We start from the raw sequence: 21,757 nt of genomic DNA, 5'->3' as shown, positions 1-21,757 counted from the left end.
TGGTGTGGGGGACTGAAGCCCCATCTCCTTGGTTAACAATATAAGCTTTACCTCCACAGATGCAAGTGCTGTGCTTTATGCAAACTCCTGAAATGCTTCAGATAAATCTATCTTTAAATGTTTTAAATGTATTTACAGAACTTGCTAAAGTAACACGGTGAAATCCTTTATAAAGAATTTTTACAAGAATTTTCTACTGTTGTCTATATTTATATGAATGCATTGTGTATATGGCATTGTACTATTCCCAAGCACATATTTGTATCTGGTAATTTGCTCCTGTCCCTACCAAAGACAAATGTCAAGGCGATTCATATCAAGACAGTTCATTGCCTTGCATTTTAATGAGTAGCTTCTCAATGCTTAAACTTTACTAATATTAGTAAAGCATGCAAGATGTCTATGGATTTCAGAACCCCATCTACACAGATGTTCTTCAGTGGGCGGGAACTAAAATATTCCACTTGCTTTAGAATTTCCCCAAGACCCTGCACAATACACTGCATACAGCTGACATTCTTTAAACATCATTAGGAAAGATTTTTGACTCTAATCAATATTACTCATGTGCCAAATCAGAAAACACTCAAAACTCTCTCTGAGGGTATAAACAAATACTTCTGGACTCTAAGGAACAAAGAGAGAAGAAAAGTCTGAAATAGGAAAGCCAGCTCTCTTCTTCAACACACAGAGTCTAAACACCATAGGTGAACTGCATGTGTACTCACATATATTTCATTATGATCAAAACGCTTCTTGAGGTTGTTGATGAAGGTCTCCTCATTGAGAGGTTCTAAAAGAACCATATCTCCAACTCCAATCATATTGTCCAGAAGTGACGTCTTCACCTCCATTTTGGCCATGGTCTTCCACTGTAGGAGAGAGGGAAAGGAGTCACTTTAATTGAGCAAAATTATTTCAGATGGGTTCTTGGCACCAATGGAGAAATGACCCTGACATGACTCATGTCATAACCTCTCTTTCCCGAAGACCTACGTCAGAGGCCTCTGACATGTTGCTATTGCGCCATTTGCCAACCTGCTGCCAAAAGTGAACCTCCTGCCCAGTCCATTCTCCCAGGCAAAGTCCATCCATAGAAAGAGTTACTGGGAAGCCATGGTCTCCATTTTCTTCTTTAGGCCATTCTCCTTTCCATGACAGACTGCCAAACTCCAACCACAGAGTCCAATCCACCCCTCCCAGCCCTTGCACACCAAAGTCAGACTTGAACCCATAAGTCCTCCAAGATGATATCCTCCACATTCCATGATGAAATTCAGAATGCATTTTCCCAAGAAATACTATTTGAAAAATAATGCTGCTAACACTTATTGGGCACTTGCCAGATAGTGGACACTATACCAAAGAACTTCACACATATTAATTATTTCAATCCTCAAAATAACTCTGCAAGGTAAGTATTGTTATCTCCATTATAAGGAAAGAAAATCGAAGCTCAGAGAGATTAAGAAACCTGCCATGATTACTTAGAAGTGGTTTGTCTGTGGCATGCAAGCACTCTGCCACCACTTACAATACTGAACCTTCAGAAGATCTCATTCTAGGCACCCAAAACTGACACTCAGAAAAGAACACAACTCATAAGTGAGGTTCCCCATAGAAAATAACCTGTCAAGAGTGAATCCATGTTCTTAATTATCATTCCAACAAACATGCCACCATAGCAGCAAAAAGACTAGGCCATAAACACAACAGTTTCCCTCTGGTTCAGTGGGAAAGTCCACCAGGAAAAACACAGGCAAGCTACAAAGGCAGCATGCTCCCCTCACTGCGAATGTGTACAGTCCTCCAACAGAGGAGTCCCCCAGGGTCCCAATCTGATCACTGTCAAGTGTGCTAAAGTTCTTTTCAAATATCTGAACATAGCAAAGTATGTGGAGAAAGAGAGAGAGTGTGTGTATGTGTATGTGTGTGTATGTGTATGCCCATGTTTGTTAATTTCACCAAAACGTAAAACTAAGAGTCATCCCCTCTAAATTTTTCCAGTGCAGAAGTGAAATTTATCCTACTACTGAATAATACTTCTAATAAATACTTACATATATTTATACGTGCCCATCACAAATGGGTGGAAAGTACATTTGATTCTTCCACTAAGGAATTACCCAGATGCTATATTATATAAAAGTCAAGCTGCTTGCTTAAATCTTAGCAATTTAAATAAATTGCTCTCTTGCTCTGGTCTCAAATATTCAGTAGGTCTCTTAGAGGCTGCAGAAACTGCACTTAGTTGGATATTTTAAAGTAAATTGGGAAGGGCTGATAATTAACTCATTATTGTTAATTACAAGCAATGTAAATGAATCCACAAACATATCTTTTATTTATGACCCCATTAAAAAATTTGGTTTTTTTTTGTTTGTTTGTTTTTGCTCTTGAAAGCTAAAAAAGAGACTAAAATGAAACCAGGAGGTTCTCTAATAAACAAGAATTACCACATAAGAAGTTTTTAATACTAGAAGAAAACTAGAGTAACCTTCTTTAATTTTTTAAATTCATGCCAACCACACCTGGAATAAACAGTCCCCCCCCCCCCCCCGATATCACTGGCAACAAAGGCAGCCCAAAGAAGGTTTCGTGTATTTTGAAGTAGGCTGGGCTCTGTTTTGGAATAAAATAGGTGAGGGTGGGAGTCTTCTGCCATTTTCTGGGGATGGAGCAGACGCCAAGTAGACAGTGAGGCTGACGCCAACGTCCACGGAAAGTCGTGCACGAGAATAGACTGTGAGTGCCCAACCTCTGTCACAATAGATTAACATTTAAATCAGATCTCAAGTTCTCTGTCTCTCCTGTAATGCCAAAAGCACTCTAGTTGCAATGCATTACATATAATTTGGCAGATGAGGGAAGAAGGCTTAGGGATTAAGGGGGAAGTCAACCTGAGAAGGGTTTCAAAAATAACTACCTCAAACCAGCAATTTGAATTAAGGAAAGTGGTTGAATGGGAACTCTCTGTCCGCCTGGGGTGGATTTCTGCACATAGTCTATTTATGGAAATAGCTGCAGAAAGACAACACCACTTTGCTGCAGGTACAATAATTAACCAACCAGTCTATCTCTGTAAACTAAACCTGCTTCACCATCTTTACAAATGTTAAGTTTCAAGGAAGTTTGTACAGGTTGTTATTTTAAACTCCTATCCCAATTGTACAGTCCAAAGGTGGGGGAGGGGGTTTAGGGTAACAGAAATGCTGAGTAACAGGCAATTGATAAAAAGTGTAAAATTAAAAACACAATTTTTACAAACCCAAACAGGACAACAGAACAAGGCTAGCTGAAAAAGACACTGCCCAGATTCATTTAGTCATTCTTTCATCTTATCAGCATGCAGATACTTTGAAGGAGAATTTAGCCACAACTTCCTTCATTTCCAAGGTAAAAACAGGACACACTGAGTAAACAGCATGAGGGTACTGGCATATCATCCTAGAAATGGACTAGTTTCCCATGTTGTTACAATCATCTCCAAGCTGGGTTCAGTTCACCTTGACAAATTAGTTGGTTTGTTGGCTCCACCAAAAGAAAGTGGTGGTGCCAACAAATCTTCAACAGAGCTACGCAAGCCTATCATGGGAACAAATTTCAGAACCACTTGTTAACTCAACATTTCCATAAACCATCAGAAGAATCCACATGGAGTTACAGGGAGATTTAAATGGGAATGTACATAGAACACTGAGGATTTCTTTTGTTTGCAACATATATAGATGCAGATAAATAACAGAGAGATGGATAGACAGATCTTCTTCCTTCTCAAGAGCCCTCACAGGGATCCATGCTGTCCTGGAGAAGCCAATTCTAAGCCATGCTCCAGGAATTAGCATGTGATCTACACTAAGTCAATCAGCATTCCCAGCCATCTTCCAGCCACTTTAATGGATTCAGGGTAGGGTATGTGACTGAGCCTGAGGCTCTGGCTTGGATAAGGGGGTTCACTCTAACTCTGGATGGTGTGACTTGCAGATATGACACTTGGAACTGCTGCAGTCATCTCTGCTTTCATAAGAGGCCAATTCCAGGAAAAAGACAACACACAGAGGAGGGCGGGACAGGAAAATTACTGAGAATTATTAGTGATGGAGAGCCAATGACATCACAAACCTCTGGATCAAATTGCTCTTGAATCCTATTGTTCCCCTACCTCTCAAGGTTTTAGTGATGTAAACCAATCAGTTCTCTTTATGGTTGATTGAGTTGGATTTTCTGTTATTTGCAACAGAAAGCAACTTACCTAATAATAAAAGAAACTGTTAGCAGGAAGAAGAATGTTGAAAGTAATACTAAAAAGCAGGAACCAGCTAGGTAAAGGCACAAGGTGGAGGGCAAGGAGTCTTCTCTTGAACTGGAAAAATGATCACCATTGATAATGAACAAACAGCTACTGAAGACTTGGACCTTGTGCCTGCAACACTGAAGATTGTGGGGAAAATTCAGGATGCCAGAATATGCATTAGTGAAACTGGCCTGTGCGAAAGGTCAGAGATGCCAATGGGCCTGGAGTGATCTATACCAAGCCAACTGTTTAGCCTCTAGTGCCTGAGAAAGGGGTAAGTGCTCCTACCCTGAAGATATGTAATCTGAGAGGTACTACCATGCTCCACTGCTGCCCTTGCTTCTTACTGGCTCTACATGGATTCTGTTAAGCAAGAGCTATAGCACTCTGCAGAGAACCAGGGCCAGGAGACAACTTCTCAGGCCAGGTCCTAACTTCAATACCTTGGGTCCTGCCATTATCACCAACTTTGGTGACAAGTCAACAGCAGCAAATAACCCTTAAAAATCAACCGCGTTTTTAAGGAAGCTAAGGTGCCAAGCAAGTCAGGCTGATAATCACTGTCTGATCTTTCAGGTAATCAACCCCCAAGTCCCTCACCTTACAACAACACAAAGGAAATGCTAAAGCACACCAATCCCTAAACAAAGTCCTCTTCCCAATGCTCATCTCAGATGTGGCCATGGAAAACAAATGAACCAAGAAGATCTTCTTGGAGGGCAGCATTTCTAAAGGGGGTGACGATGATTTCAGCTACACATGGGGAGCTGCATTATGTTGGTTGGCACATTTTATTTTCCAAAGCAAAAGTATGGTAAGCAAACTCCGTGTGAGTACTGGACAGCCACAGAGGACGGCCATAAAAGACATATTCTTTCTCTCTCTCTCTCTCTCTCTCTCTCTCTCTCTCTCTCTCTCTCTCTCTCCCTTCCCCAACCCCTCCCCCCCAATGGGAACACTATGCAGTATACAGTCCAAATTCCTGTTTGCACCTGATCTCTCATCTACGGAGTCCTTGGGTACCTACAGTCTTGTTAGTAGTGGTGCCCAATTTCCATTACAGACTCCAAAGGAGACAGATTTGCTCTCTCTTCTGCAAGAAAGGCAGAAGGTGAGAACTTGGCTTGGGTGCAGGAAATCAGGTCTTCCTGGGAGGTGATGACAACAGGTGGTGATGGCTGGAGGTTACACCCCTCACTCAGCAGCAGCAACAGCAGTATGAAGACTAGTTCCCTGGCCTTTCCTCACCTCCTGTCTGCCTCCCAATTCCTGGTAATCCAAACTCTGCAATTCAGTATATCTGTATATCTTTCCTACTTTGCCAGCAACAAAGATCCCTAATTGACATGAAACTAAACACTGTACCCAACATCGAGTAGTATACTGTTATTAGATCTTCACTATTATATAAAAAATAACCTTTATCCCCTATCTTGGTGAAAGCAATCTACAAAACACAATGGCTAGTGGAGCCTCCTGAGAATCCACAAGCCTGGAGGCAGAGACCCCCATCTCAGGGTACTGATTTTAGGCCAGCCATCAGCCCACCAACTGGTACCAGTTGATTCCATAGCTGTGCAGGCTCTCTCTAGCTACTGATGTACCCAATAAAAACAAAATATGTGATTGCAATTGTTCTTTCCCCACCTGCTCTCAGCTCAAGAACTTTCAAAATCACTGCCTCTATTTCAATGTACAGCAGTTCATTTACTGGAATCTTTTTTTTAAGGTGTTTTTTTTTTAATTGTTGATAGACCTTTATATTATTCATGTATTTATATGTGGTGCTAAAAATTGAACCCAGTGCCTCACACATGCCAGGGAAGTGCACTACTGCTGAGCCATAGCCCCAGCACCCATTTAAATGGAATCTATGCAGTACAAAAATATCGTTTAAAATACTAAAAGCATCATTTGAAAATTTCCTCAGAATCCAAAAGAGAATGCAGCATAAACATCCTATAGTATCTTAAAATGACCATCTGTAACCTAACATTTAAATATAACTACCCTACCCAGTCACTAACCTTAAATTACAAGCTACCATGTCAACGTCATCTATGCTTAGGAATGTCAAGATCAACTCTCCAACCTGTGAGCCCTACACACAGAGGTGGCCAGGCAAAAGAGTTCTTCCCTGTAAGTGTAGGATCACACCACTTGCAATATCAAAACAACAGTGCTGAAAAGCTATTCCCAATTAATAATGTCATAGGAATAACAAACAAGAAATGAAGAATAAGTTGATATAAAGCACATCTTAGCTGGCAGTCCCTCAATGAATTCAAAGTTCTCAGAGTAACTGAGATAAGAACAAATGCATATTTGAAGTTGAAACACGTATTGCAGAATTTGAAAGTACATAAACAAAGTCAGAACTGAGCTTACAATTAACAATTAAGCCACTAACATGATCTTAAATCTGAAGCAACTTTTCAAGCAAAGGCAAAAAAAGTTATTTGCAGAAAAACTTAATGAAAAGTTTTTTATTGCTTGATAACTAACTAAATTAGAACATTTAAAACATGTCTATTATAATGTCATTAGCACTACACATCAGAGACAGCACTGGGAAGACTTCTTAGCAGGGCAACAACTGACTCCAGTTCCACTCATTAACCTCCTTGTATAGTGGTCATGTATGCATGATGAAGCCTTTTCTAGGAAATCAGCTCTTTGGTGTCAAGAGTCACTCCTTTTTCATCCTTATTTCCCCAAAGGCACAGTGCACAGCCTCCTGCACATGGCAGGCATTCATGGAAATACAAAAGGAGACAAGTATGCAAATGTAAGCCTGGCAACTGAGTCACACAACAATGCACATTCTTCTCACAGCTGCCCTGGGTTGGTTCGGCCTCAGACAGGCAAAATAATGACTGTGGCTTCAAGCCACTTTGATCCACTCCTCCAAAAACATAATATCAACAAAGGACAGGAAACAGAATTGAGCCACTTGGCTCCCAGCGAGAGCACTGAAGCTTTCAAGAATGACATGAAAAACACATTTAAGTAAGAAAACCGGGCCAACGTGGCAAGATTTCATGAAGAAAAGAACTCTCAGCAAATCCTGATGGCAAAAGAGACAAAGGAGTTAAGTATCCAAGTCTATAGGACATGGTTTACTACCTAATGTCAGGAGCCAAGTGAGGGAGAAAACTGCAAGTTCCTTCCTAGATCTTTTAAAATAGCACCAGACCTCATCTCTCTCAGAGAGATAAAATTTCCATTTGGGGTCAGCTCAGCCAGCGTGTACAGCACTGAGTCCTGTTGTGTTGCTGGCATTGTGTGACATGCTAAGGACATAGTGAGTAGTCCTCCTTACGCTACCCACCAGGAGCTCACAGTCCTTCAGGACAGTCAAGAAAACAACCCACATCTGAAATTTCAAATGACATCCTTACTGACTGAGAGCAATACATGTTCCTATAGAAAAAAAAAAAAAAATGAGTCAAGGTAGATGAGCAAAAAGAATGTAAGTTGAATTCAACACCCTTGTGCTTTGGTCTAAGTCCTCTTGAATTTATTAGAATCCCTTTGAAATCGGATTTTTATAAGCAAAGGATTGGCCATCATTTCTGGTTTGGGAAGTTTGATGCATAGTTTCAAGGTAGGAATATGAAAAGCTCAATAGGAGCTTTAAAATGTAGAGCTGCAACAGTAATGCCCCCAAACACCTTTAAATCCAGTCAGATCACATGACCATCTGCCCCTTTATTTTAGCTTCTGCCTCTCCCTAAATTACCAAAATCATTTTATCAACAAAGTATACATCAATCATCTCTACCCACACGTTCCACCACCTAAATACATGTCCCAAGACTCTATCTTCTCCCACCCCACACCAAAATATGAAAAAGAATGGGAAGAATTCTTACTCCCTCGAAATTCCACAGTCCCAGGTTCTCGGCCTTGGCTTCTCTCTATCTCCAGCCATCCAAACTGTCTCATCGATTCCACTGCATTAATCATTCTATGTCCATTTCTGCCTACTAAGTTGTCTCCAAGTCTTGCTTGGCCACCATAAAACCTGCCAGCCCTTTCTTTCCCTACTCAGGAACCACCACACTACCCAAATTACCCTCTTTTTTTTTTTTTTTTTTTTTTTTTTTTGCTCTCAGTTCAATTACTGGGGATTGAACTCAGGGGCACTCAACCACTAAGTCACATTTTTGTATTTTATTTAGAGACAGGCTCTCATTGAGTTGCTCAGCACCTCACCATTACTAAGGTTGGCTTTGAACTTGTGATCTTCCTGCCTCAGACTCCTGAGCCACTGGGATTACATGCGTGCACCACTGCACCTGGCTCCAAATCACCTTTTAAAATTATGATCTGATCAGGTACACCCTGCTTCAAATCCATCAATAACTCTCTTGGTCCCTCTGAGCCAATATTCCAATTCCTTAGCAGAGCCTCAAAATATAATTAAGCCTAAAGTTGCCACATAACCCAGCAATTCCACTTCGGGATATATACCCGAAAGAAGTGAAAGCTGAGCCTCCAACAGATATCTGTACATCCATAAGAACATGTATTCATAACAGCACATTCATAATAGCCAAAAGGTAACTCAAGTGTCCATCAATGGATGAACAGTTGAACAAAATGTGGAAGACACATACAATGGAACAGTATTCAGCCTTAAAAAGGAAGAAAATTCTGACACATTCTACAATGTGGATGAACGTTAGGGACGTTACTCAAATTGAAATAAGCCAGTCGGTCATAAGAGGATAAACACTGTGTGATCCACTTATAAGACAAACCCAGAATGGTCAAATTCACAAGACAGAAAGTAGAAGAAAAATCACCATGGTTGGCCTGGGCAAGCTAACAGAGTCTCAGTTTTGGAAGATGAAAAGGTTCTTAGGATGGACGGTGGTGACAGGGCACAAGGACAAATCAAGAGTGGTTCTAGCTGTAGGCCCTCAAGAGACTCGGCTGGGCTTTTGGTCTAAAGTAAATCCCACCAATTTAAACAACAGTGAGAAGCCATCTGTCATAGGCAGCATGCTCTGAACACGCTCCCCCCGCCATCATACATGTTGAAGCCCCATCCTCCAATGTGATGGTATTTGGAGCTGATGCCTTTGAAAGGTGACTAGGGTGATGAAGTCATGGGGGGCGGGGGCACAATGGGATTAAGAGCCTTAAAAGAAAAGAAAGAAGACCAGAGTTCTCAGGTTCTCTCCCACCTCCATCTGAGGAGACACTGAAAAGGCAGCTGTCTGCAAGCATGCAGGACCATAACCAAGAACCAGATCTGTCAGCACTGCATCTTGCACCTCCCAGTCTCCAAAACTGTAGGAGTTTAAGCCCCCAGTCTATGGTACTTGTCCCAGCAGCCCAAATGCACTAATATACCAACATCCAATTAGCAAGTGTGTTGTAGGAATGAGACTCTCCATCCCTCCCCTGCAGAGGAAAGCTGGGATTCTCAATGTGCCACGACCCCACTCCCTGGCTGCATGGCTGGCGCACAATCTCTGGGGTCCAGAGTAAATGAACAAGCATTAGAGAGTCCCAGTACCTTCTTCTGTACTACACTGCTTCCATCGCCTCTACCCTACCTGCCCAGATTATAACCTGCAAAGACAGAGAGTCTCAGATGATACACAAGAACACCTTCACCAAGGATTCAAGTTAGAACCAAGACAAGACACTTGATCAGTATTCACCAACCTATGGGCAGGAGGGGCGGAGACTGGATTCTTCAGGGCAATTTACTCAAGCCGCCAGGTTCTCAGAGAGATGGGGCAGGGCTGGGGCTGTGGGTGGCTCAGCGGTAGTACAACTGCCTGACACCGCATATAAATAAATAAAATAAAGATCTATCAACAACTAAAGAAATATATTTTTAAAAAGGAGATGGGGCTAGCAGACCATACAGACCCACATAGGGTATATACAAGGTTGCTTTGCTCAGCGCATGTGAGAGTGTGGGCCTACATGGATTTGTGAAAAGATTCAAGTGGTACTGATTATCATTCAAACCAACTCACTTGCTAAGAGAAATTCTTATAAGGTGTGTCTATCCACGGCAATTACTTCACAAATTATAGTTATCTGACTTTCCAATCCTGCATTCCATTGTTAAAGCCACTACAAATTGAAGGTCTCCCTCCCCCAACACACACACCTTCTCTAAAGCTTTTTCCTTTAAGAATATTGAATGGATGGCTAGAAGGAGGGCTTTCATTAGAATCTTGGATTAGGGAAGGAAGAGGCACAACTATGGAGCCATACCCAGAGTATGTTTTTGTCTTTGTTCAAACTCTGGATAAGACAAAGGACGTTACATTAACAGACAATGGAATCAAACAGATTCCAAGGAGTGAAAACAAACAGACAAAAGCAAATGGAAGCCATATGCCAAAAGCCTGTCTCCAGCCTGAAAAAGCCCTGTGATTGGGAGGGACAATTAATTAGACATATGGTTGTCTAAGGGTTAACACTCCAGAGGGTGTCTCTGCAGGGCCAGAGATGGGTCAGGAGCCACCAAAGATCAAGGTCAAGGCTGGCTTCTGTGGAGGTTGAAAAAAGCCCTGACCTTTATCAACAAAAGCTAGGAGCTGATGTACCCAGTCCCAGGCACAGGCCAGTGATAGAGGATTTGAAAATTACCATCTAGGACTTTAAAACTTTGTCTTTCTAACTGTGGAAAGTATGACAAACATACCATCTAGACTAATTAGAAGGACTTTTGAGTCAAATAACAAAACACTGGCTTCTATAACAACATTGAAGGTTTTGGATTACTAGCTACCAAACCTCTCCTCTGACATGGGAGCAAAATTTAAAGTTTCCAATGTGATTTTTGCATATCATTAAAGAGCAAGAAGCCAGACCATAGCAAGACACCAGAGCTGCAGCCCATCTGGTTTCTGAAAGAGCCAGGGCAAAGACAAAAGTCCTCCTAAGTGGCTGGAGCATGGTCTTATTATATTATGCACACACCTTTCAATCTAACTCCTAAATTCTCAAACTCTTCACAAATACCCCAGGGTTTTTTTAAAAAGAGAAGCTTGACTTCTGCAATATGGAAGTCTCACAGTTGACCATGAAGGTCCCTTTCGGTCCACACCAATACCTCACAGCTCAGGCTTTGCAATCACAGACCCAGGCTCGAATCCAAGGGAATTCGTCTCTGCAATTCAGGGTTCTCATCTACAAACTCAGGATGGACAACATCCGTTCCACAGGACTGTTTCACAGACTAACTGAGAAAGCAAACTCACTTCTATGCCAGTTCCCTCCCGTCCCAATTCCCATTTCTTTTTCTGACCCTGATGAAGAGCGTGTCATCTACTCATCCATCCAGTCTTCCGGCAAATGTGTCCAGATAACCCAGAGAGTTGCCTCACTGGCAACAGACTTTCCATGGGGTTTCCCTGAGGAGGAAATAGAGCCAACATCATCGTCCCCACAGTCATTTCCCGAAGGAAGCTCTGCAGAATCACGGCAGGAATGGCTGCCAAAAAGCAAGGCAACTTCAAAGAGGGCCATCTCTCCAAGGTCTATCAGAAAGCCACGTCAAGCCCTCCGTTCTTGGCCCCCACTCCACTGTGGCACCTCTCACATGCCACAAGCCCAGAAAGTCCAGAAGGATCAGCAAGCAGCCCTGACTTTAGTGGGAGCCTGCAGTCATGCTATGCAGCTCATACTGAATGTTATGAGAATCAATGAGCTAACGTCTGAAGGGCTATGAGTCCCTGCAGGACAAGGTAGCCAAAAACTATAAACCACTGTTCTATGCAGAAACACAAACTCAGCTGCACGAGAGAATGTGCTAATTATAACCCACAGATTTCTCAATTTGTTCCCTTGAGGCAGATTTAAAAAAAAAAAAAAGAAATTCCAAGAAATCAGATGTGTTTAGATTGGCAAACATGATACCCTGGAACCCCTGGGTGAATGTAAAACTGCTCAAATGTAACTGGCACATCCAACAGCTCTGATTGGCCTTGGCAGGTACACAGACACCAAAAATGATCAGTGATTATTAAATTGAATATAGCTACCAGGGGAAAACCAACTTCCTTTCCAAATGGATCAACTTATTAATCAGAGGGTCCGAATCTTATTTCTTCCACATGCTAACATCCTCACCAAAGTCCTCCTGTCCCTTGCTTGCCCGCTCCCTCTGCTAGTAGAGTCATTCTTCCTATCCTCGTTATACCTGATCAGATCATCCAACCACTCAGGGCATGTTAAATCCAACTGCAGCACTCACATAGGGTTTTCTGTACCACTGGGGTGAGGGGCCACTCCATATCAGACCTTGAAGACAACTGGCTAAACAAAGATACTCACATACTCACATAAGACAGCCCACTACACTAGGGCATATGACTCCCTTCTTTAAAAGTATGGGCCTTTGTATCATTCAGGCTCTTTCCAGGGTCAACAGAAAGAAATGGACTGAGTTGAGTGCTCTCTTCTTGATCCAAGGAAGGAAGCAGGTTATCCCTCAAGGACACAGCAGCTGTGGCATTCTGCAACAGCCCGCAGAAGTCAGAAACTATATCCCAGTGCTTCCCCCCAAAACTCAGAAGATCGCAGTGCAGACCCAGCTGGGCAACAAGACCTGGGCACACTGCCACTTCTGAGCCTCAGTTTCCCCAAAAAAGTTTGTAATGTGTCAGCTCCTCAGATCTCATCCCAGTTTCCCTTACTGTTGAGTCAACAAAAAAAAAAAAAAAAGACTTGCTTCTGGAAAGACTAAGTTCCTATCTTATGAGGTTCTAAAGCATGTTAAAAAACAAAAAGCCAGCAAATGCCAGTCCACAAGAATCTTTCTCAGTGACATTTTCTCAGAGGCAAAGGAAAGCAGCCCACTTTGTTCTGACCTCACCATCAAAAAAAAAAAAAAAAAAAAAAATGTATTAAAGGTCTAACCATACGTAGCACAGAAAAAAAACGCAGATCGTCAACAGGACCCTCCTCAGTAAAGCCAAGGAGACACACATGAAAGCCTTCTCTTACAATTATGTACATGTTTAGCTGCAAAATGGAACTGGCTATTTTAAAACATTCATCTGCTTATGAAAGCAACAAGGGGTCTAACAATTACACGTTTAAAAATCTATGTACATAAAGGAAGGGAAGGACATGGTTACTCAACAGCATACTTCAGCAATGCTTTTGTACTCAGGGTTAAGAAAAAAGTTCTTTGAAATAATACAAATTCAGAGGCTTTCTCAAGCAGTTAGCTACAAAAATAAAGTCTAAGAAACTATGTAAACAAAGGGAGAGATGTTTAGACATTTACATTAGGATTTCATGAATGTTTATGGGTTGAGAAGTGATCAAACAAAAATAGTTAAGATGTTCCCAAGAAGACCCTGATACTGTAGAGGCAAAACTACTGTCATTTAAAAAGAATTTTTAAAGAAAATAGCTAAATTGCTGTAGTGAGCTATTTTACCTAAGCTGATTAAAAATCAACAATCATGTTAGAATCTAGAAGATTTTCTGTGTCAATTTCTAATTGGTTATTTTTTTTAATGTTGAAAGCATTACTTAATTTAAAATCAAAGATATTCTAATTCTTACTCATCTCTACATGCACTCTGTAGTATTTATGAAGACATACACCAAGCAACATATAAGATACACCATAAATAAAAAGTCACACATCAAATGTTCACCAAAATTTCTGTTTACCAATTTACATTTGTAAATGCTAACTAAACTAAAATTTAAAAAAAGCTCTGCTACTAGCCAAATGTTTTACATGTTACAGCAGTTTTATTTCACATATTTATACAAGCAAGCATACATAAAAATACCACATACGTTTTTCCCCTTGAATACAACACATACTTTGTTATTAACTTGTAAAGTTACACAAAAATCCATTTTTTAAAGTTATTTAACGTGATCATGTAAAGAGCCAAACTTCCCCAGGGACATTTTAGTAAGAAATAAAATGTTCAATAGTGAACTGTATCGTAAAATCCTAATTAAGAAAAGTTATTTCCCTCTACAAGTAGTTTATCCAAAAAGCATCCTCAAAATATATCAAAAGACAATAAATCAGCAAATCAAAATACTCATAACTTAAAATTGACAGTTGTACCCTTCAGAATGTTTCTCAACAGGTAGGTGGATAGGTAGGTGGGTAGGTGGGAAAACTAGAGTCCTTTCTAAATGACATAAATATACTGTCCCTCTGGTTTAGAACTTAAAACAGCTTACCAATTTTTCTTCCCCATTGTTCTTTCCACTGATTTAACCAGCACTTCGGCACTCAGCTCATATGAAAAGAAGAGACAAACATTTGTTGTGACAGGAGAACACACTAAGTACAACAAATATTTTGCACACAGATAAGACAGGGAAAGTAGGTCAATATCCTGAGGCTAGGAAGAGGTGGCCTTTGCTTCCACCCAGGACTGTATGATTAACCATGCTGGACTTGCCTCTATCCACAACCCACGGCTCTGAAGGGGCATCTGGTCTGTACAGGACCCTGGAGAAGAGAGGCAAGTAGCTCCACTGCTTCCTGCAATTGCAATCTAGGTGGAGAAAGAAAATACTTCAGAGCAACAGGAGCAGTAAAACTGGTGCTTACACATGGCAGCTGATTCACCTCAGAATGAGGAATACAATCAGCATCATGTTTAGAGGTAGAGTGGTTGCCCTAGCAAAGGAGGATCTGAGAAGAATGGCTGAAGAGGTAAAACTTGACCTTGACGTTGAAGGATAAGTAGAATATGTCAAAGAGAAAAAAAAAACCTGAAGGCATAAATATAAATATATATAAATATAAATAAATATAAATCATTCAGAAAATGGTGACGAGGCAAAATAGCAGCAGAGGACAGTTAAATAGGGCCCTGGTGGGCAACAAAGCTGGGTGACAGGTGAGCTGAGGCCGGACTGGGAGTCTGAACTACAGAGCTTACAGCTTTAGAGTACAGGGTGGGGAAGGAAACACTGTACAACCTTATCTACTTTGTCTATGCTACAGTCCTTACCTGATGGCAGTGCACTGGGATGGCAACAAGTTAGACTGGTGATAGTGTGATAGAAAATAAAATTGAGGACAGCCATCACATACAGATGATGGGGAGACACCAAAACAGCTTTCATCAGGGATAGAGTCTGTGTTAGTCAACTTCCTGCTACTGTGACAAAATACCTAAGACAATAAACTTAAACAGAGGAAAGGTTTATTTTGACTCATGGTTCCAAGGGGTTCCGTCCATGGTTGCTTCGTCCTATTGATCTGGATCTGCAGTGGTACAGTACTTTATGGTGGGTGTTCATGGTGGAGGGGGCCCTCTACCTCATGGTGGCCAGGAGACAAAAAGGGAGAAACCGAAATGCCCAGGATCCCAATATCTCCTTCCAGAGCACACTTAAAAAGACCCAGCTTGTGTCACTACACCCCACTTCATAAAGGTTCCACCCCCACCCCAATAGTGCTATAGGGCTGGCAACCAAACCTTTAATACATGGGCCTCTTGGGGTATGTTTCATATCTAAAGTAGAGCAGAGACATTACAAATTTAAAGAAAGTATGAGGGGATATCTAAATTTGTTGGTAGAGCAACTAGACACAGGGAGAAGAAGTGCTCTGAATAGTTGTTCAGACTGCACACTGTGTCAAAGTAGACCAGCCCAGGGGGTCAATGAGGACCGACTGCGAAAAGGCACTACATAAACTAGCAACAGGGAATTCAACTGGAGCACAAATGTAGTAGCTCGGGAATAAGAACCACAGGATTGCTAATGAAAACGAAATGAGAGGTACAAAAGAAGTTACAGACAAATCTATCATAAAAGGTGGGAAACTAATTTGATGGAAGGTGAAAAGAGATAGGAGGTCTTAAGACTAAATTAGAGGCCCTTTCTTATCTAAATGCACAAGGATGAAGAACTTGCGTGATTTTTTTTTTAAGGTTAAATTTGGAAGGCCTAAAAAGAATTATACACACCTAAACTTCTTTTTTTCTTTTTTTTAGTACTGGATATTGAACCCAGGAGTACTTTACCAAGGAACTCCATCCCCAGCCTTCTTTATTTTTATTTTGAGACAGGGTCTCGCTAAGTTGCTAACGCTCACATCAAACTTGGAATTCTCCTGCCTCAGCCTCCTTGGGTCACTGGAATTACCAGAATGTGCCACCACACCTGGCTTAAACATTATTTTAAATTAAGCCCCATAAACACACATTTATTTGCCTATCTTCCCTCTCTTTGGGTGTGTCCACTGACTGTAGTGCTTGGTGCTTTCACAAGCCATCCTCAAAGGCATCCCCCTCCAGGTCCAAATCTCTCTAAAGAACAGTGAGGCCGCCAAGGCACCTGGGGAACGAGGTGTGGGAGACAGCGATCCCCTTCACAAAGGCCCCGTGAACTCAGGTATGTGGCTCATGAGTGCACCTCAGCAGTCCTTCCCTCTTAGCCGCCATCCCAGATGTCCAGAGGGGGCTGCATCCCGCAGGATATGGACAACGCAGAGCAGAGCCACCACCTTCTCCACCCTAAGATTCTTGGGCTCTACAGAATCAGATTTCTGAATGACAGACCATATTAGAATATTTTATGTTATGATCGCTCAAATGCTTTAGAGTTACCTCAAGCTGCTCCAAGACTGGCTTCAATCAAGTTCAATCTCATCAGGTAGTTTCCAGAGCATTCAAATAGATTTTCACAGAAACAACTATTCTGCCTGAACACCTATGTAAGATCATTATATTAAACTGTAAGAATAAGCACAACTGGCATGCACAGGTTTGGGAGTAAACAGTTGAATCTGGATACACGTACACCCCATCTGGTGGGAAGAGGTTAGCACACACCAGGGCCAGTGTGTGATGGGCATCACTCACACTCCTCAGAGGGAAAGAGCACACCAACTAATCCAGCCTGTCTGCAGTGCCATATAAGCTTGTGCTGTGTCTAAGATTGTGCACCCACACCATTTAACAATGCGGAGTATTGTTGTGTTGTCAGGTTCAAAATTTGGTTGTTTTTTCAAACTATATATTCAACTACCATAAGGATCCCAAACCAAATGTACAGTTCTAAGTGCTGAAGTCACTAAAGAAAGCACAAAAATAACACTACAAACCTGCAGTCAGCCATGGAGTCAAGAGCCCAAGGTTACTTGTCTTTCCACAAGGCTGAAAGACTAAACACGTCACTAGTAAACACTAAACATTTTAGTTTTGTCCTTTAAAACTGTACACCTTTAAAACCGTCAACAAAGATAAACGTTCCTCTCAACGGGGAAAGTCATACTGTGAAAGAATGAAGATCCCCTGAGAAAGCTGGGTGCTTCTATCCTAAGTAGCCAAAGAGTTGATACATCCTCAATTTATATACTTTTAGAAACCTTGCATTCAGTCTCTTCAAAATAAAATAAGATTGTCGGGCATGGTGGTGCACACCTGTAATCCCAGTGGCTTGGGAGGCTGAGGCAGGAGAATCACAAGTTCAAAGGCCAGCCTCAACAATTCAGTGAGACCCTAAGAAACTCAGCAAGACCTTGTCTCTAAATATTTTTAAAAAGGGCTAGGGATGTGGCTCAGTGATTTGAGTGCCCCTGGGTTTAATTCCCAGTACCAAAAAAATAAATAAGCAAATAAATAAATAAAATAAGATCTTTCATGTAGAAATTATCTTGATATATTTCGATAGCCTACTGTGAAAAACACCATGATACATTGTTATAGTTTGAATATGGTTTGTCCCCACCAAAACTCATATTAAAGCTTAAATCCTCCATATAACAATATTGAGAGGTGTGCCTTTAAGGTGATTAGGTCATGAGAGGGATTAATGTCTTTCACATCAATTAGTTCTCAAGAGAATAGATTCATTCTCTCCAGAGCAAGCTGTTATAAGGCAGGAGAGCTCCTTTGTGTCCTCTCTCTTCCACAAGTGCCCAAATGCCTTCACTTTCTGCCATGAAGTCATCACTAGAAGCTGAGTAGATATTGATGTCAGGCCTTTAAACTTCCAGTACCATGAGCTAAATTAACAGGCCTTTTTGGGAATGAGTTACCTAGTCTCAGGTATTCTGTTATAGCAACAGAAAACGGACTAAGACACACATATATACCAGAAACCCCAAAACAACCAAAATCAGGTAAACATATACATACCAGAAACCCAAAACAACTAAACACAGTTTAACATATACTCAAAAGTCAACCCTGACCCCTTCATCAAAATCAAGCATGTAAAGTTTCCTTGCACAGCTTCAAAGGTGATAATCTTAAACTCCGTGTAGCTTTAATTCAGTAAATACACATCTGGGGAAAAGGCAGTGATACCATACCTGTTGAAATAATTCTGCCCCCAGACTCCACTTGGATATTTACCTACTAAGTTTTATTTTAACCAAAGTAGGTCTTAAATGAAAATGAACCCAAAACCAAATTCTGGGGAGGAAAACATTTATTTATGAGATATAAGGTATATTGAAACATAAATTTTTATTGAAAATTGACCTAAATCAATGTACCACTATGTTTTGTTTTACTTTGTTTTGTTTGGATTCAACCATGAGCTGACAGACGTAATAAGAGCAACCCTAAGGGAAGGACTACACGTGGTTTTATCCACATCCTCAAATAAAACTGTACAGAATCCGTCTGACGCAAATGTTATGACTGGAAGAGCAAATACAGAGCTACAGGAGACTGAGTTATGATTGAGGGGAGCTGAACAGACAGATGAACTTGATTCCATGAAGAGCCCAAGGCCCTGGTCCTACCAAACCAGGACTCAAAGAGACCAGGCAGAGATGCAGAAGACAGGCCACCAACACCCAGGAGTGGAGTGTCAGGGTGTGGTATGGGACGGACTTGGGGCTTGGGGCAAAGAGGGAGACTAGTGGGTCACTGGACTGTGTCCCCTTAAGGTTCATAGTTGAAGCCCTCACTACACTACCTCAAAAATACACTATCTTTGAGACAGGCCCTGTGAAGTCTAACTTAGTTAAAATGGGATGATTCGAATGGACCCTTATAAGAGGAGAGTAGGACACAGATAGACAAACCATGGGGTGGCCATGTGAGGACACCGCATGAAGGCAGCCATCAACACCCTGAACCAGAGGTCTCAGAAGAAACCAATCCTGCTGAGACCTTGGTCTTGAACGTCTAGCCTCCGGAGTATGAGAAAACAGATCACTGCTCTTGAAGCTGCTCAGTCCGTGGGATCCAGTTATGGCAGCCCCAGCCATCTCACACACCAAAGTGCCTATCAGCCTCTTCATCCACAGCCTACCACTGACAGCTGCCATCCGTCCTGGGCTCCTGTCACTCAGCACATGCCACTAGACCATCTCTAATAAACGTCACCACCTGTCTGTTGCCCACTAGGCTCCCTCTTTTAAACTCTAGCCCACCTGGCTTCTATGTGGCCATTTACACCTGGTCGTCCACTTACCGCTCTGGCTAGTCCCTACTTTCCTTAATGACTTCTCCCTCCCCTTCTTCTCACAAATCAATGCTCCCCTGGGTTCTAACATCCCCTGTCTCTTCTTACTCTACTAAGTGATCCTAACAGCATGTACAGCTTGAGTCACCCCTGAAGGCCCACAAAACCTTGACCTGGACCCAAGGCCTGGGCTTCTCCCCAAGCTCCATACCTCCCTCACTGCCTGGAGGCTCCAAATCTCAAACTGACCCCCTCACCTGCAGCACTATCCATACCAACCACTACCAATATCTCACAAGCCAAAACTTGGGCAACGTCCCACACTCCAACTCTCCTGCACCCCAATCCACTCAGGCCATCCACCCCATGAGTAAAGAGGGGTACAAAATCTCCATAACCACCTTTAACCCAATCATCCCACTCTCAATATCTACTGACAGAAAATCACCCAATATGGAAAAGGTTATAAGTTCCAAAAGATTCATCCACAGATTATTTACAACAGCAAAGTGGCAGAAGCAATCCAAATGCCCAGTAAGAAAGGGATATTTCAGAAATCATGTGCTCAGTGGAAAAATATACAACTATGAAATGCATTTCAAAACTCAGGCGGTCTTCCCAACATAAACAAAGGACAAATGTTTGAGGTGATGATCTGATCGTTACCCTGTGTACAAATATCATATGCATTGAAACATCACTCTGTACCCCACAAATATGTACAATTTCAAGTAAAACATTTTTAAAAACTATACAGCATTATGGAAAATGTTCTCTATGATTACAACCACATTTTTAAACGTGCAGACAGAAAGCTTGGAAAGGATTATTCAGAAATGACTATATTTTAAGAGAACAGATTCATGAATGCCTTTTCAATTCCATTTTCCAAACCTTTTATAAAGTTCTTAAAATTATTCTCTAATGCAAAATATCCAAAAGAGCATTCTAGTAATCTTGTACTCTCTGAGTGGCTTGGTTTCGGGACAACTAGGGAAGTCCTGTGTCCCTTCAGCTGCTGCCCCACCTCCCTGCTGCATCTGTTGCAGTATCAATACAAGTGCCCATTAAAAAAGGTTCCCCCTAAATCCTATTATACTTGGAGCTCTCAGCATGAGAGCCTCAAAATTGACTAATTATTTCAAGAACTCCAACTGGACACAGAAACAGCTGCACAACTGCAGAACTGGGCTCCCAACATCTGCCGCGGTTATTAACTGTTCTCACAGGAAAAGATCACCATGCACAAGCTGCTGCCAAGAGAACAATTGTAAAGCTGGAAGCTAAACCAGAGAGAAGGTGAAGCAGACCACATCAGATGCCTGACAGGCTGGCTGCCCGAGGGGTAAGGAAGGGGCATCTTGTCTGACCAGAGTGGAGAGGTGTCAGGTATCACATCCTAGAGTCCAGGAGGTTCTCACCAGCACCTCTGCAGGTCCTCAACAAAACCCAGTGAGCAACACATTACAGACCCTCCTCCAACTGCTGCCCTCAAGAGGGGTACATACTGTTTCCAATTTAAAGGATTCCTGGGACAAATACTTTTGAAAGGTACTATTCCAATTATGCCCATTCTATAAATTCAAATTTTACTGCAAGTACACCAGACTTCCTTAAAACAGAGAAAGAACTATCATAAATACGTCTGTTACATTCAAATTGGGCATTGGCAGTTAGAGATTTAAAAAAAATCATAAAATTATGGTATAACACACAGGAAGAGAGCACCTCCTTTCATTTAGCTAAATGCTCTCAACTGTGCAATCTTCCTGAAATTAGCAATATTTCTCAAACAGCTCTTCCACTGACGCCAAGCAACACTAGTGCAACCCACACATCTTCTTTGAATTCTATGTCAGGATAATACTGCGATACTTATAGAATGCCGCTGCTCAAGAATAAATTCCTGTAAACAAACAAGCTGCAGGAAAGCCCATTTCTCCCCTCCGTTATAAAGAAGGGAGCATGAAAGGAAAGCCAGAATGCTCACTGAACTTATCACGGACATCATTAGAATCAATGAGCTTTTGAGGAAATTGGTCAAATCTGACATGGTTTCTT

The 21,757-nt window shown here is 41.6% G+C and overlaps 1 protein-coding gene across 5 annotated transcripts in view; it reads right to left on the bottom strand.

Annotated features, from left to right (window-relative positions):
- Window positions 1–21,757, bottom strand: part of MYO1B (myosin IB) — a 169,137-nt gene that overhangs the window by 135,525 nt on the left and 11,855 nt on the right. For 4 of the 5 annotated variants that reach the window (XM_081260811.1, XM_081260808.1, XM_081260812.1 and 1 more), the window contains exon 2: window positions 729–872. In XM_081260811.1, coding sequence (XP_081116937.1) covers window positions 729–863 — 135 coding nt within the window. In that variant the 5' untranslated portion in view covers window positions 864–872. Of the gene's footprint in view, window positions 1–728; window positions 873–14,494; window positions 14,551–21,757 lie in introns of all 5 variants that reach the window. The other variant, XM_081260809.1, reaches the window with a different exon arrangement.

The sequence above is a fragment of the Spermophilus citellus genome, assembly GCF_964194105.1.
Source record: "Spermophilus citellus genome assembly, chromosome: 11".
Lineage (NCBI taxonomy): Eukaryota > Metazoa > Chordata > Mammalia > Rodentia > Sciuridae > Spermophilus > Spermophilus citellus.
This window is presented reverse-complemented; position numbering and strand designations above follow the sequence as displayed.